General features: G+C 39.7%; 1 protein-coding gene across 1 annotated transcript in view; it reads left to right on the top strand.

Annotated features, from left to right (window-relative positions):
• LOC136826812 (eukaryotic initiation factor 4A-III) overlaps positions 1-18,146 on the top strand; it is a 48,544-nt gene that overhangs the window by 20,261 nt on the left and 10,137 nt on the right. The window contains exons 4-6 of the mRNA XM_067084259.1: positions 1,516-1,697; positions 13,236-13,374; positions 17,593-17,760. Coding sequence (XP_066940360.1) covers positions 1,516-1,697; positions 13,236-13,374; positions 17,593-17,760 — 489 coding nt within the window. The remainder of the gene's footprint in view (positions 1-1,515; positions 1,698-13,235; positions 13,375-17,592; positions 17,761-18,146) is intronic.

The raw sequence follows: 18,146 nt of genomic DNA, 5'->3' as shown, positions 1-18,146 counted from the left end.
CAAATAATTATCTTGATAGAGTATTTTCACTTAGTATAAGCCGTGGCCTTTGCTTATTCCATTCTGGATCAACTTTGAGGCCAAAATATCAGCTGGGTCAAGCTAGGCATAGTTACCTTTGCTTCGAATAACCAATCTTCACATGGTTGTTGAGATGCATCACCCTCTGCTCTCCCTTTTAACAATGGGCAAGGGTAGAGCTACTTTCTAGACTAATTACTTGGTGTTCACTAGAAGTAGATGCCTTCCAACTTTAACTTCCTTAAGAATGTTTCATGGTTCTCCAGAGTTTTCCTTACTTGGTTACAAAGTCATTGCATCCCTTGCTTACATATAGACTGGGAGTGACATTTCCAAGTAGAGTTCCCTTCCAGTCAATTATCGGATGACCCCTCACCTAAGGAGTAAGTCTCTTAAAAGGCGGTGGTTTGTATTTCCTTAAGAACAAATAAATTTTTTAAGTAATTTGTGTTTTCCCTAGTTATACAAACCAGGGCCTTATATAAATTAAACCCACCACAACTTTCCTTCTGTGTCCCTGTGGTTGAAGGAAAGTGTCTAGTGATGGTTGGTAAGTGAGGGTTTTCCCCTACTCATCCCCTCTAATCATCACTTAAATACCTTGTTACCAAGTTCAATTACTGTCCTGGCTTGCACTAAGGATGCTTCTATGTAAAAGGCTCTGGTCTGTATACCTCCTAGGAAAATTTCAAATTACTGAAAAAGTTCAATAACAATTGTGCAGATTTAAAGGGATGAGTGGTTGGTGTTCTATTAAAATTGCTGTTTCAACAATTATAATTGCCACCTCAGGTATTGTCTAGTATTTGTTTATCTTAGTGCATCACTTTTATATTTTATGTTCAAAAAGTATTGCTACACTAAAATTTTCAAATTATATTCAATGTTTTAGTTGAAAACATATGTTAGAAAATGTGCATGTGAGAAATTCAACTTACTTGTGTTAGTACTATGTTTAGGACTTATAATTGTTGTTTGGCTTCTAGCCTAGAGATTGGAAATTGATTTTCAAATAATTTATTGTATTTTTTCTCCAGTTAGTCAGAGTTGAAATTTGAACTTTAGGCATATGATAATCTGTAGATGTTTTCTACTAGTTGGTTTGTATCCCCCCTTTTTTTTTAACTTTCAAGAATTATTTATTAGGGCACTATTGTTTATTATTTGTCTGAAGGCTAGTTATGTATTTCAGTTTTTAAGAACTTACAATTTTTTTTTTTGAAAGAGATTAATTTTAGGGCCACAGTTAATAAAGATGGTGTAGTTATTGGGCCATGGTTATTATGTAAAACCTAATCACTAAACTATAACACAACATTATGTTTTTTGACAAAACATTACAGCAGGAATTTGCATAATGCATCCAGAATTTGAATATCTATAGAAGGTTTTAGCTTTGAACATCTGTATTTTTAAAGTTTATTAGAATACATGTACTGTATCAGATTTAAGAGTCATCAGTGTTAAAGTATTCATGATAATTTTTGTTTACAGATGCTAGTCTTGGATGAAGCTGATGAGATGTTAAACAAGGGATTTAAGGAGCAAATATATGATGTCTATCGGTATCTTCCACCTGCTACACAGGTGGTGCTTATCTCAGCTACACTTCCCCATGAGATCTTGGAAATGACTTCCAAATTCATGACAGACCCTATTCGTATCTTGGTCAAGCGGTATGAGTTTATCTTTCCTCTTTTTTTTCTCCTTTTCCTCCATTTTTACTTTACTTAGTAAATTCAGTTTTTATATGCTTCATGGTTTGACATAAAATCATCAGCAACAATGTTTTTATGATTTTTCCATTTGCCTATGTAGACATGGAATAAGTTCTTACTGTTTTTTTTTTTTTTTTCACCGTCTGAAATCCCATGTTTTTTAAGTTTTCAGCTATGCTCTTTTTTGATAATTTCATAGGCTTTCCCATTGATCTTCAACCCTCTACCAGTATGTGTTTCTTTTTTTAACCCTTGTGCTTACTGGTGACTGATAAACGCCATTAAATGCAAACCAGTAGACAAGATGTTCATTATATTTTTTGTACCTATGTAACATGTATGTTTATTTGTTTTGTATAGTTTTAAGATTTTTATTCCATAATTACATTTAATTTTTCTGTGAGAGAGAGAGAGAGAGAGAGAGAGAACACTTGATTGACTTGAGTGCCAATTATTTTACGGAAGACGTGACATTACTTTGTCATTCATTTTTCATATTTTCCTTGGAGTAATAACAACTTTGCAATTGCAAAAAGTACATAATTTATATAGGTAATTTATCTTTTTTGCAAGTAGTTTTTTTGGCAATTATTCTTTTTTTTTGGGGGGAAAGGTGCAGTATTCTTGTATCTCGTAATTTTTACTCATTATTCCACCTACAGAAAGTTATTTTTGGGCTATTTTTATGCTGTTGTATAGAGCAGTTATTCAGATGCAGATTGAAACAAATTTGAGCAGTCTAAGTAGAAAATTGTTTGAGCTGAGTCTGAACAAAAAAGGTTTAAGATGTTTTCTGCGTATATTGCTTGGGTGACTGGCACTTTTCTTATGGAAAATGTGATGCTACTTTGTCATTCATTTTTTTTAGATTTTCCTTGCTATAGTTACAACTTTTTCATTTCAATAACTAGGTAATTTATCTTGATATACAGTGGATTTACAATGATGACTTTATTGCAAATATTTTTTGGGAAAAGTGAAATATTTTCACATAGTAATTTCTACTCATTATTTCACCTACATAAATTTGGTTTGGGGCCATTTTTTATGCCATTGTATAGAACAATAATTTACCTGTAAAATGTAACAAAATTAAGCACTCTACCTTGAAAACTGTCAGAGTTATGAGTCTTTGAACAAAAATAAAGGTAGAAACATTTTTTGCGCCTATTGCATGGGTGTGTGGCACTTTCATTATGGAAAACGTGATGCTACTTTGCCATTTATTTCTATATAAGTAACTTAGCAAGTAATTACATTGCTATAGTTTCAACTCGCACGGCAGCTTAAATTTTGAAATTTATGGTAGCGCTCCTGCCTACTTTCAGGGAAAGAGAGGAACAACTCGGCAGTGATCATCAATTTATTTCTGCTGGCTTACGACTAACGATTGGTTATAAGAAGTCAGCTTGTTTTGGAATTCTGGTCACTGTTCCGGTTGATGTTTTCCCAATTGGTGAAGTATTTTTACCTTTGGTAGCTTTGAGACCGATTTTTTCAAGAATAAGACATTTTCCCGATTGAAGACATTTTTCACTGATTAAGACTTTTTTGACTAGTTGACTTGTTCGCACAGTAGGATGTCAGACTCGGGTTCAGCTAGTATTTATTACTACGGCAAAGGCTGCAATATGAGGTTAACTAGGCATCTTATGACTCACCCTTTGTACTGATTGTAGGGGGCAAGTGTGTTTAGCAGATTTGACTTATGGGGAATGTATAGACTGGGATGACAAGAAAAGGAGAGTTTTAAAACCACATTTAACCAAATTAAAAAGAGACAGGAAGAGGAAGGCGGCTTCTAGGACCAATAGCAAGACTTTAGCTAGTTAGGATCCTGTTTCTAAGTCTTCTAGTGATGTTAACATTCCTGTTATCTCTTCTCCTGTGCCTATTGTGTCTCCCTTTCCCATTTTCACGACAGCTTCACGTTATGACAGTTCAACTGCATCAGTGAGCTATAGACATTTCAGTGGAGATCAGGAAAAAGGATTGTGGTAGCAGACAAGTTAAGCCGTCAAGAACAGATTCTGGGAACAGTGTGGCCTCTGCATCAAGTGCTGAAATTTCGACAAGGTACAACGCTAAACTTCATTTAACTTTGACTCGACTGAAATGGTAGAAAAATGCAATTGTAAGCTAAAACTGTTACATTCTAGTAATATTCAATCATTTACCTTTCATTTTCAAATCTCCTGCAACAAGATGTCGGTCTTTAACATCTGTGTTTATGGTGAATTTTCAACAAAAACTTTTTTATGGTGAACTGCTTATGAAAGATGTAAAGATATCAACATCTATGTTGATTCTTTAGCGCCGACTGGACATATTTTACGTTGACAAAAGTTGTCTATCGGGTGCCAAGTGGACGTAAAATACCTTTCGGAAAATTACTTATATGCCATAAAAATTTTAAATCTTTGAGGGATGCTGGGAGTTCACGGATGCTGTAATATTTCTTTCTTATCCCAAAAGCATCAGCTTTTGTGAAAATCTAATATTTTTTCGTTTTCTATTAGCCTTTAGATCATTTTACAATTTGTTATATACCAAAATTATCGCAATTTAGTGTACAATACAAAAAAAAAAAATAACTCATTAGCTTTAACCAGAAATTTTTGCTCACAGCATGATTTGTATACAATTAATTTATATATGAAATTCATGGTTTTTTTTCGCAAAATTTCAACCTTGTCATATATTCCAATATTTTTATATGATAATGATATTTTTTCCATTTCTGATGGTTGCATACTAAACTTCAGGCATTGAGAAAAAAAGACTTGTAAATAAGACTCTAGCACAATATTTCGATTTATGGTGAATTTTTAAAAAAACTTTTTCTGCCAAAAATGAACTCTTAATCTTAAAAACTAAGCGTGCTGTGATTTAAAAAAAAAACTTTCTATCTGCTTTGACTCGACCGAAATGGTCGAAAAATGCTAACTCTCAAACCCAAACAGGAAGTCTCTAGCACATACAGCAGACACTTTTGTAAATAGAGTTATATACCAAAATTATCGGCAATTTATTGTTAAGGGCTAGTGGGGATTTGTATACAATTAAACTAACTATGCATCATCCTGGGTCGACTTTTAGGCAATGAGTGAACAATTCCATTCAGCTCTGAGTTAGACTCCTGCTTCCCTCCCATGACGTCACAACCGACTGCTGACATGACGTCATCTGCAGTTGGCAATCCTTCGGAGGTGTTTGCACAGACTGGACTCTGTTTTTTAAGAGAGGTACGGTGGTCCTTCTGTCAAGAAAAGGCGTAGGATTCCATCTTCTTATTCGTCCTCTTCGTTATCTATCATCTTCGTTGTTATTGTTGTCTTCATCTCCCCCTACTTTTGCTTGAGTTAGACTCTGGAGGGTTGAAGACTTTGTTGCTTCACCATCTGAGAAGCCAAGGACTGTTTCGTCAGCTCCTTCCCACAGACGTGTATCTCCAGTTTGCGTACGTGGATGTAGTCGTGTCCATGTTCCTGTGGATGGTGTTCATTGCTCTGCAACCCCTCAGAAGTTGGCTTCAGTCTTTCATTCTTCTCCTCATTCCATGCAAGTTCAGCAGGAAGATGATAAGGCTCCAATTAAGAAGTCGAAAGTGGTGGATTTCCCTATTAGAAGTCCAGTTGTTCCGAGGCCTACAAGACGTTCTCCTTCGAGGATTAGGGTTTCCTCTCCTGATCGTGTCATCTATGGACATGTTCTTAGCCATGTCTGTGATGATGGGAACGGAGGTTTAGCTTACCATGGACATGCTTCTAGGACCATGGTTCTCTGGCTCCAAAACTGAAACGTTCAATGTTTTGTTCACCTAGGAGGACCCACGTACGTCGTTCATCTTCCCAATCCGTGGACGTGACTCGTCAAGACCTAGGTTTTGTGCTTCAGTTTCTCATTCTCTTGAAAGGGATCATGTACATCGTTCGCTTTCGTGCATCCGCATACATGACTCTTCTGGTCCAAGAGCTGGTGCACAATGGTGCTCCTACGTTCGTGGACGTGGCTTGTCCAGTGATCGGGATCCCTCTCTTCCGTGTACCTCGGGTCATCAGCCTTCTTTGCATGAAACAGAGGAGGGGAGAGTCAAGAGTTTATTGCTTCCTAGAGGGAGGTTATTGATCTCATTCGTGAGTTCAGCAATCTCTCTAAGAGGTCCGAGGCACCTTCTTCAGTGACTCCTACAGGCTTAGAAGCTTTTCTTGGACCAAAGAAGGATGCAAGAACTTCTTTTGAGTTACCTTGTTCGGGGCATGCTACTTCAGTCTTAAAACATGTGAATTCTTTTATTTCGGGATGGGATAATTCTCTGCGTTCCAACCGATCTTTCAAGCTTCCCCCTCCTATGATTCGTCATACTCAACAAGTCATGCACCTCTGTTGAGTAGACAGCTCAACTCTGATGTCATTTGATTGAAGCCTGTGTTAACACTAGATCAGGTTAGTGCTGATGGTCCTTCTTTAACCTTTCAGGAAGCATTTACCTTGGAGTCGACTGCCTCTTCTGCCTTTCATGCTGTCTCGTGGCTAGATTTATGGTCTTCAGCAGTAGCTGGGATTTCTTCATCTTGTTTTGCAAGTTTCGTTCGAAAGTCCGTCTTTCATCAGGTAGCTACAATCTGGTGCTAAGGCTATATCATACCTAGGCCATTTGAATGCTAATTTATGGGTTAACTTCCTACTGATGAGAAGGGATGCAGTCCTCTTTAAAGTAGCTAAATCAGTTGATGCGGACTCTTTGCTATCCTTGTGGAATGGAGATCTCCTTGGATCCCAGCTCTCTGGCTATGGAACAGCTGGAAGCTGCATTCATCAGATGTCGGGCTGACACTAATGATTGCCTTGTCCAACAGGCAGTGGCTAAGTCTTCATCTCAGCCTCGCCCTTCTGCTCCAAGACAAGAATAGGCAGTCTCCTCCCAGGAAGTCTTCAAGACCTGCGGTTTTGACTAAGGTTTCCCAGCCGACTCTGGCATAGAGGAAGCAAACTCAACAACGTCCCTTTCAATGTCGCCCTAAGAAACCAGGGAGAGGGAGTAGGGGCAAAAATGGGAGGACGTCGATAGATTGGTCGCCACTCCCCACCCGTTGCCACCAGTGGGGGGATGCCTGGCGAGCCACTGGGCTATGTGGCAGATGCACAGTTTGGAGCCGTGGGTAATAGATGTCCTTCAGGTATGGTATCTACTGCCTTTCAACTTCCCTCCTCCTTTCTCCGATTAGCCTCTCCTACACCTGACTTAGACCCAGGGCTCCCCAAAGCACTTATCCCTCCAAGAGGAAATGAGGAAGATGATGGACAAAGGGGCAGTGGAAAAGGTAAATCGTCCTTCTCCGGGTTTCTACAGTCGAGTTTTCATGGTACCAAAAGTCACTGGCGATTGGAGACCAGTGATAGATCTCTCAACTCTGAACCTTTTCGTCAGGACGACGAAGTTCAGAATGGAGATGCCCCGGGTATTCTTAGCAGCCGTGAGGGACAATGACTTCTTGTTGACTATAGACTTGAAGGACGCCTACTTTCAGATTCCTCTCCACCCTTCGTCCAGGAAGTTCCTCTGCTTCAGTCTTCGCCTGTCAAGATATCTTGATGATTGATTGGTCTTAGCAAGTTCCAGGGAAAGGCTGATTTGGGACAGGGACCATCTTCTCCAGGTTTGTCACAACCTAGGTATCATGATAAATCTGGAAAAGTGCAATCTTCTTCCCAGCCAGAGGAATCTGTACCTGGGAATGGTAATAGACAGCCTCGTCGAGAGTTTTCCCATCAGACCATTGGATGGAGAGGTTCAGGGCAGTAGCTCACTCCTTCCTTTCAGGGGAGGAGCAACCAGCTCACCAGTGGCAAGTAATTCTGGGATTCTTGACTTCTCTGAAGAAGCTAGTCCCTCATGGGCATCTTCATATTCAATCCCCGCAGTGGAGACTAAAGGAGTTTTGGTCCCTAGTAGGAGACTCCCTTCAACTCTAGATCCCTCTGTCGGCAGAACCTGACAGTGCGAGTTCCTCTTCATTCGCCCCCTCCAGATCTTCTCATGTTCTGGGATGCATCCTCCAAAGGTTGGAGTGCTCATCTGGAAGAGCTCCTGGTGGTTGTGGAGCTCTCAGGACAAGCAGTTCCACATCAACGTGTTGGGAATTGAAAGCTGCCTTTCTAGGTCTTCAGGAGTTTCGGGAGAGGGTAGTAGGTCACTCAGTCGTTTGATGTCGGACAACACTGCGGTGGTAGTGTATGCTCACAAACAGGGTGAGCCAGTGTCATGCCAACTTCACTTGCTGATGGTTGAATTGCACCAGTGGGCGATTGACAACTTGGTGGAGCTCATGGCCAGGTGCATTCCGGGCAAAAGGAATCTTAGTGGCTGACAAGCTAAGTCATCAGGGAAAAGTTCTAGGTACAGAGTGGTCTTCTCCCTGCATCTGGACATAGTGGACAGGCTGCTTCATCTGTGGGGAAGACCCATGTTAGACCTCTTCGCTACAAGGTTCAACAGAAAGCTGAGGTCTATTGCTTGGTGGTCCCAGATCCATTCGTTGTGGTGGAGGATGCCCTTCAACATCCTTGGGACAACCTGGAAGTTTATGCCTCCCCCCATTCTTCCTGATCTATCATGTCCTGAACAGAGTGATAAGTTCCAAGAATCTCAGGATAACCCTGGTAGCTCCTTTGAGGCCCCAAGCAGAGTGGTTCCCTGATCTTCTGTCTCTGCTTTCAACAGTGCTGAGAGATTCCCCCTTGGCACAATCTTCTCCGCCAGCCTCATAGAGAGAGGTACCACCAATCGGTAGGGTCCCTGTCTCTTTACAGCTGGAGGTTACCCAGTATCTCTTATGAGCAAGAGACTTTTTCTTGCAGAGCAGCGACCCAGATGTCTGGCTAACTCAGGAGATCATTAACCGTGTATCAGGGCAAATGGGCCGTCTACTGTGATTGGTGTCGTCAGTGGAGTTTCTCTCCACTTGGAACTTCTGTTCAACAGATAGCAGACTTCCTAATCTATCTCAGAACAGAGAAAGGTCTTTCTGTTTCTGCTATCAAGGGCTACAGGGCTGCTTTAGGATTAGTTCTCCGTCTGAAAGACATGGACATCTCTTCATCCTGGGAAATCTCTGTGTTGTTCAAGAACTTTGAGTTTTGTTCTCCTAGGGAACTCAAGCCACCTCCGTGGGACCTAACCCTGGTGCTGGGTAGTCTCATTCAAGCCACTGCATCAATCATCAGACAGGGATCTCACTTTGAAAACAGTTTTGTTTTCCTCCTGGCCTTGGCTTCTTCGAAGAGAGTTGGTGAGCTCCATTGTCTAGATTATGATGTTAAACACACTGGGGGTTGGGGGTCTATGGCTTTTGAATTTGTCCCGGAATTTGTGGGTAAGACTTAAAATCCCTCAGTTCACAATGACAGATTTGCCTTGTTTTCCATTCCTCCCCATAGGGATTTTGTTAACAGTGATCCTCAGGAGTTACTGCTTTGCCCTGTCAGGGCACTGAGTTGCTATCTGAAAAGGGTTCGTCACCTTAGACCTAGGTGCCATAGGCTGTTTGGTAGCACAGGCCAAGTCAGGAAAGAAGTGTCCAAGAATACCATTTCATTTTGGCTGTGTGAGGTAATTAGGCAAGCCTATGCCTCATCGTCAAGTTCTGTCCCCAATACCGTGCATGCTAAGGCACATGACATCAGAGGAATAAGTTCCTCTCTGGCATTTAAGAAGAAGTTGTCTGTTCATACGATTTTGAGTGCTGGTTCTTGGCTTCGTCAGACCACTTTCACATCCTTCTACCTGAAGGACATTTCTCACAGGTCCTTGGGCACTTTTTCCTTAGGTCCGGTGGTGACTGCTCAACAAGTTGAGTAGCTCATCCAGTGCCCCTGGCGGGACCGTTTGTATCTTGCCTAAGATGATAGTGTGGAAGAGAGAATGAGTGAGATGACTGGTCACTTTTCTTTCCCTTTTTCCTTTCTTCACTACCCACAGGCAGTTTTGAAGAATTAGACACATAGCAGGTTGGAACTGGCCTGATGCAAGTGAGTGTTGCAGCCATACTGTTTCAGCATTTATATCTTCCATACAACATACAAATTTGCTTCTCAGCAGCCTTTACTTCTCTCTTCGGCAAAGGGAGTGGGAAGTGGTGACAAACCTGTTATGTGTGGCTGACATGGTTTGACTTCCATATGTGCAATAAATCTTACATGCTGTATTGTATTTTCAACCAGTTGACTGGGTGTTAGATACCCACTTACTTAACAACTCAGAGGCTTAGGTCCCCGTCCTTAGAACCCTAGCAAGAGTGATCAGGTGTGCTGAACCTCCAGTCAGTTCAGGATTCTCATACCTCCTTTCAAGTTTGAGTTTATCCTAATGTTAAGACTAAAGGTTTGTTCCGCATATGAACAAATGACAAATTTTTTACTAATTTGTATTTTTCATAGCTAACAAACCTGAGGTCTTATTGTAGACTGCCCACCTCTAGCCACTCTTATGTCTTATCCTGGGTTGGAAGAAAGCCTGAATGCATCACGAGGTTCTAGCTGGGTCTCTGACCTGCTTCCACCTCATCTGCATGTCAGACACCAGATGCCACAGATTCCTTGCATGTACAATTTTTTGTTTTTAAACCAGTTTCCAGCTGGTGCCAGAAGATTTATCCTAATGTTAAGACCTCAGGTTTGTTAGCTGTGAAAAATACAAATTAATTACAAATTTGTCAATTTTGGTTTCTGCTCAGTCAAGAAGTGGTGTCTAGGAGCTCCATTTCTTTTGACTTTTGTCGTTACACTGCTCCTGTGAGAGTGGGAAATATAAGCAGTAGCTGCTGCTGTTGCAATTACCAGTTGATGCACAACCCAAGGAGAGAATATTATGTGGATCTTAAGACAGTTTCAGGAGTCCTCCATCAGTGGGTAATAGATCATTCAGTGGACCTCTCTTCCAAGTATATCCCAAGCAGGAAGAATGTAGTGGCAAACAATCTGAGTCATCGAAGTCAGGTTATAGGGACAGAGTGGTCTCTGCACCAAACAGGCTCTTTCATCTGTGGGGAAGGCCCTCAATAGACCTGTTTTCAACAAGATTCAACACGAAACTAGTAGGTCTTCTGTTCCGTGGTTCCAGAGCCCTTTGCAGTGGCAGAGGATGCCCTGCAACACCCCTGGGACAATCTGGAGGTTTATGCCTTCCATCCATTTTGCCTTATCCATCAGGTTCTGAACAAGTTAATGGCCTCTCTGAATGACCCTAGTTCTCCCATGTAGCCTCACACGGAATGGTTCCCCGATCTCCTAACCCTACTGTCAGAAGCTCCGAGAGAGACTCCTCTGTGTACAGCCTTCTGTGTCAATCCCACTTCCAGAGATACCACTGCTCGGTAGGGTCCTTGTTTCTTCACAGCAGGAGACTATCTAGTATCTCCTCTGAGTGAGAGGCTTTTCTCGCAGAGCAGCATCAGAGATGTCTGGCTATCTCAGAAGATCTTCCTCAGTCTTGTACCAGGGCAAGTGGGCTGTTTACTTCTGTTCAGCTAGTAGCAGACTTCTTTGTTTTTCTCCACAGAGAGAAACAACTTTCCGTGTCTTCCATCAAGGGCTACAGAACTGCCTTGAGTGCAGTTCTGCATATGAGGAATGTCGATCTTTCTTCTTAGTGGGAAATCTCAATGCTTCTCAAGTGCTTTGAGCAGTCTAGTCCTCCAAAAGAACTTAGACCACCCAGTTGAGTCCTGACTTTGGCACTGGGCAGCCTCACCCATGCTCTGTTTGACCCTTTATGTCATGCATCAGATAGGAACCTGACTCTCAAGGCGGTTTTCCTGTTGGCCCTAGCCTCTTGAAACGAGTTGGTGAACTCCATGGCCTATCTTTTGATGTCAAACATAATAGGGGTTGGAAGTCCATAGCCTTTGAATTTGTCCTGGAATTCATGGCTAAGGCTCAGAACCCCTTGTCTCATGATGACAGATTTGAATCCTTTTCCATTCTGTCTCTTAATGACTTTGTTGACAACGATCTGGACAAGTTGTTCCTTTGCCCTATCAGAGCACTACGCTGCTATCTGAAAAGGACTCGCCATCTCAGACTGGGGTGCTAAAGACTTTTCCTTAGCACTGGCCGGAACAAGAAAGAAGTGTGCAGGACTAGGATCTCCTTTTGGCTTCATTAAACCATCAGACAAATTTATGGTTTGACTTATGCCCCAGTCTTAACACAGTGCATGCAAGAGCACATGATGTTAGAGGGCTAGGCCCTTCTTTGGCATTCAAAAGAACTTGTCTGTTCAAAGGATTTTGAAGGCTGGCACTTGGCTTCGTCAGACCACCTTCACTTCCTTCTATCTGCGGGATGTTGCCCACAGATCCTTGGACACTTTTTCCTTGGGTCTGGTGGTGGCTGCTCAACAGGTTGTGTAACTCATCCAGTGCCCCTAGCGGGACAGCTTGTACCTTACCTAAGATGATGATATGAAAGTGAGAATATATTAAAGTGAGAATAAATGAGATGACTGGTTTCTTTCCTTTTCCTTTCTCTTCTTTGCCTGCAGCTTCTCTACCCTGCAGGCAATGAGAAATCATTCCATCATTTGTTTTATCAGGTTTGATACAGTGAGACTGCGGCCTTTTCGTTTGAGTTTTGCTTATTCCTGCATGAATATTAAAACTTGCAAAAGCAAGTCCCTCCTCTTTCTAGCAAGGGGAGAAAGGATTGACAAGCAAACTGTTGGTGGCTACAAAGTTTTGTTATCTACAGATATAGTTCTTTAACGTCCTTCTGCATTGTCTCATCACATTGTACGAAGGCCCAGAAATCTGGCTGTTAAATAATCATTTATTTATCATGTCGGAGGCTTTGGTTCCCTTCCATAGCTTCTTTAAGCCTGGAAAAGTTACCAGGTGTGCTAAACCTCCAGTCAGTTCCAGACTATCTTTCCTCCCTCCAAAAGTGAGTCTATCCACATGTGAACAAATGACAAATTTTGTAATCAGTTTGTATTTTTCATGGGTAACAAACCTACGGTCTTAACTTGTAGGGCCCACCTCTAGCCATCCCTCAATCAAGTTGCCTGGGCAGGAAGAAACTGAAGTGTCATCTCTTTGACTTATACTTGAAGGAGGGTGACAGCTGCCACCTAGGCCTATCAGCCTGCCTTGTTACCACCAATTCCTTGTTTGTTTTCTTTTTACTGGTTTTCCTGCTGGCACTAGAAGAATTATCTTTAAGTTAAGACTGCAGGTTTGTTAGCTATGAAAAATACAAATTGATTTAAAAATTTGTCATATGTATTTGTAAATGTCTTTATTAAACTTTTATTATTATACCCTCATATATTTATCCTCTAGATCACTGGTACACAGTATGCAAATTTTTGAGGTGCATTTACTGTTAATATGGAGTAATCATTTATAAAGTGTTAGCTTACCTGAAATCCTTTTAGGTACCATTAATATTCCTAGTTGTATTTTTTATTAATTTCAAATCCTGTTTTCATTTTTCCAGTGATGAGTTGACACTTGAAGGTATTAAACAGTTCTTCGTGGCAGTAGAACGTGAAGAATGGAAGTTTGATACACTCTGTGACTTGTATGATACTTTAACAATCACACAGGCTGTCATTTTTTGCAACACAAAACGAAAGGTAAGTTTAATCTTAAATTGTGGTCTTTCATGACATCATTTCTTTTAGCAAATAATTATTTCATTGGCAATATTAGCAAGTAAATACAGTACCTACATCATGGACTTCTTTCCACAATACTCCTGGCATTGGCCAGTCACTCATGATGAACTAGAGGTATTAAATAGAGTTGTGTTATGTCCTTGGGAAAGCCTTCCTAGGAGAATTTAATTTCTTTGGAAATTGGCCTTTTGATAGTTTTAGAAGCTGTAGGAATTGATTATGCCAAGCCTCCTTGTCTTTTTGTCTTTATGCAATGTTGTATCTTTACATGTTAAAAGACTCTATATCAGTTCTATTGTGAGCTGCAACCTTTTGTTATAAGTTACAAGAGGTAATAATTAGGGTCAGCACCAGCACCATAAAATACCAAAATTAAATCCCTCAAAAGAAAGCAAAGAAGCAAAACTATAACCTTGCCCTTTGTTGTAGCATAGTGAATGAAAACATGAACAAGAACTCAATTTCAAGTGCTAACTGGATAACAACAGGTTATTTTCAAGAAAAAATGTATAAAACCTTCACCAAAACAATAAAAAAGATGGGGTGCAGAATTATGTACAGAACACAGGATGATGATTAGTTGAATCACACAGTCAGCTCTGTCCAAAGATGAAACACTCATGTAACGTTAATACCTGCTAAATGCACGAAATCACTTTATTGTTTACGTTTTGCACTCAAGTGAGACGGACGGCTGAAATAAATGATGATTAACCCTTAAACGCCAAGCCTCTATTTACAAAAGTGTCTGTCGTATGCCGGCGGTGTTCAGGAGTTAGCGCCGAAGTGGAAATTTTTTTTTTTTTTTTTTTTTTTTTTTTTCAAAAAATCACAGCATGCTTAGTTTTTAAGATTAAGAGTTCATTTTTGGCTCCTTTTTTTGTCATTGCCTGAAGTTTAGTATGCAACCATCAGAAATGAAAAAAATATCATAATCATATAAAAATATTGGAATATATGACAGCATGAAAAAAAAATTTCATATATGTTTACAAACCGCGCTGTGAGCAAAACGGTTAAAGCTAATGAGTTATGTTTTTTTCGTTGTATTGTACACTAAATTGCGATGATTTTGGTATATAACAAATTTTAAAACGATCAAAGCAACACAGAGAAAATATTATCACAAAATGATGCATGAATTCGTAACGTGCAGACGTAAAAAGTTTTTTTTCTAAAATTCACCATAAATCGAAATATTGTGCTAGAGACTTCCCGTTTGTTGCAAAATGAAGGTAATTGATTGAATATTACTAGACTGTAAGTGTTTTAGCTTACAATTGCAGTTTTCGACCATTTCGGTTGAGTTAAAATTGACTGAAGATCGAATTTTTTCTATTTATCGTGATTTATATGAAAATATTTCAAAACTGATAAAAGCTACAACCATGAGTTATTTTTTGTTGTATTTTACATGATATTGCTCACATTTTCTTTTATAAAACTTTATGTAAGGCCTAATATAAAACGGTGCGAAAATTACGACAAGGTGACTAAAGAAATTCTGAGATTTTCAGCCGAGTTACACATGGATGGAAGGAAAAGTTTTTCAAAAATTCACCATAAATCGAAATATTGTGCTAGAGACTTCCCGTTTGTTGCAAAATGAAGGTAAATGATTGAATGTTACTAGAATGTAAGAGTTTTAGCTTACAATTGCATTTTTCGAAAATTTCGGTCGAGTCATGGTTGTAGCCAAAATTTCAACCTTCGGAACCGAAAGTTGAAATTTTGGCACATCGTGATTTATGTGAAAATATTTCAAAACTGATAAAAGCTACAACCATGAGTTATTTTTTGTTGTATTTTACATGAAATTGCACACATTTTCATATATAAAACTTTATGTAATGGCTAATATAAAACGGTGCAAACATTACAATAAAGTGACGAAAGAATTTCTGAGATTTTTGGCCGAGTTACCGTGCGCGGACGTAAGGAAAAAGTTTTTTTCAAAAATTCACCATAAATCGAAATATTACGCTAGAGACTTCCAGTTTGTTGCAAAATGAAGGTAAATGATTGAATATTACTAGAATGTAAGAGTTTTAGCTTACAATTGCATTTTCCGACCATTTCGTTTGAGTCAAAGTTGACCGAAGGTTGAAATTTTGGCACTTATCGTGATTTATATGAAAATATTTCAAAACTTATAAAAGCTACAACCATGGGTTGTTTGTTGTTGTGTTCTACATGAAATTGCACACATTTTCATATATAAAACATTATGTAACGGCTAATATAAAACGGTGCAAAAATTACGACAAAGTGACGAAAGAATTTCTGAGATGTGTCACTGATGCTCTGTAGTGCGAGAAGAAAGAAATTCGCGCATGCGCGGCTGACTAACACTTGTCAACAAAACAGCAGTGTGATCCGTGAACTCCCAGCATCCTTCAAGATGCGTGATTTAAAATCTTTCGCAAACTAGGCCTATAACTATTTTTCCGCGAATATTTAAAAAAACTTTTTGTAGTCGACGTACTGTACGTCCACTCGGCACCCTACAGACAATTTTAGTCGGCGTACGATACGTCCAGTCGGCGTTTAAGGGTTAATGAGAAAAATAGGAAGTGGATTAGTGATCCCCATAGGAGGCAGTGTCTTCAGTGCACCTCACACAGTGCACTGTAGGCATTACTTAAGGTTCTTTGCAACGTCCCTTCGACCCCTAGCTGCAATCCCTTTCATTCCTTTTACTGTACCTCCATTCATATTCTCTCTCTTCCATCTTGCTATCCACCCTCTCCTAACAATTGTTTCATAGTGCAGCTGCGAGGTTTTCCTCCTATTACACCTTTCAAACCTTTTTATTGTCAATTTCAGTTTCAGCGCTTAACGACCTCATAGGTCCCAGCACTTGGCCTTTGGCCTAAATCCTTTATTCTATTCTGTTCTGGATTATTGATAAGTGCTGGTATAGTGGTTGTCTGCAAAGTAAACGTATGGTTTCAAGTAAGCGGGGCAGTTAACAGCATTGGAAGATTTACCATTGGTAATATTGAGAACATTTGGCACATGAAAAAGGCATAGCATATAATTAGTTGGCTTTGAATCTTTTCCTAGCCTAACTCATCCAGAATGCTACAATCATGCAATCCACTCATTTGTTCACGTTCCTCTTCCTATATAATCCAGCTTAAGACCACAAAAAACAGCAGTTGACTTACAGCCCACAGCTGACATCCTAACAAAGAGAGCTCTCTCTATCTTTTAGATACACTTCATCTAGTTTGGATAGGATTATCTTTGAACCCTCTTTATCCCTAAGTTCTTTATGTATTCCTTCTGTTACTTCTAAGGCTTTTCCTTTTAAGCTCATTCTTAACCCTATCCCCGAATATTTCACTTCTCCACACACCACAAGCCAATCTTTGACTCGTCCTCTCCATCCTTTAAACTTGCCCTGTATCCCGCTAATATGGGCAATCCCTTCTCCATTTCATCTCCCAAAGTTTACCATCGAATCCTTCCATTTTTAACCAGCCACGCTCTGTTACCACTTGAATCTTTTCCTAGCCTAACTTGTCCAAAATGCTACAATCATGCAATCCACCCACCTGTTCACGTTCCTCTTCCTGTATAATCCAGCTTAAGACCACAAAAAAACCACGAACTAACTTCCAACCCACAAACAACAATGTAACAAAGAGAGGTTTCTATACCAGTCTGCACCAAAAAACATTTTTGGTTCAAACTTCATTGTTTACCTTTTTCACCCTCCCGCGGCTGACATTTTGTGTCGTGTGATGTCACAATACAGACAATTTCACTTTAAAACATGAAGAATGTTTTGTTACAAAAACATCTTATAAAATGAAACATGCTTTTTATACATTTTGTAAATGAATAACGCCCATACTATTTCACTAATGCAGAAAAATGAAAATAAAATAATGATGACTAAACTTGAAAAACTGATATATAATCAGACTTTAGTGAAACAAAGTTCATTTCTTATTTTTTTATCAGTGATTTGAAGAAGTTGCTGATAGGCACCATATTGGTTGGACTTTGCGGTTTTGAGGATCAGACTTTTCATGAATGTAATACCTAACAAGGTTATGAAGCTTACCTGCTTCAATATTTATAAAGAGATGAGGGTGAAAAATTTCATTCAATTTCCTATTATTTGTTGAAGAATCATTGTTTATGGCATGTTTGTACTCTTTTCAGGTTGACTGGCTCACAGAAAAGATGAGAGAGGCCAACTTCACGGTATCATCTATGCATGGAGATATGCCTCAGAAGGAAAGAGATGCAATTATGAAAGAATTCCGTTCTGGCCAGTCACGCGTGCTTATAACAACAGATATTTGGGCAAGGGGTATAGATGTTCAGCAGGTAAACATTGCTAAGTACTATTTGTTGTATACTGGTGAATTTGTAGCCAAAGAAAAAGTTTTTATTACTTACATGTATACTTTATTTGTTCATACACAGAAGAGACCTTTGGTCTTAACATAAGGGGAAAAAGTTCTCTGGCACAGCTGGAGTCCAGTTAAAAAGAGTTACAAGGAAATTGGTGGCATCAGGAGATAGACAAGATGGCAATAGTTAGGAGGGGGAGCCAACCTCCTACAGCCCATCTCTGGAGGATAGTGTCAGTTTTTCTCTGACTGCCTTTATAGGAGGATGCACTTTTGCTTTCTCTCCTAAAAGCTGGTTCTTTTGCCACTTCCTACCAGCATTTGCCTTTGGATTTTGCCAATTCCTTTAGTTTTTGTGTG

This window comes from Macrobrachium rosenbergii, chromosome 41 (assembly GCF_040412425.1).
Source record: "Macrobrachium rosenbergii isolate ZJJX-2024 chromosome 41, ASM4041242v1, whole genome shotgun sequence".
In the NCBI taxonomy this organism is placed as follows: Eukaryota; Metazoa; Arthropoda; class Malacostraca; order Decapoda; family Palaemonidae; genus Macrobrachium; species Macrobrachium rosenbergii.
The sequence above is the reverse complement of the archived record's forward strand: the minus strand, read 5'-3'. Positions and strand labels throughout refer to the sequence as shown.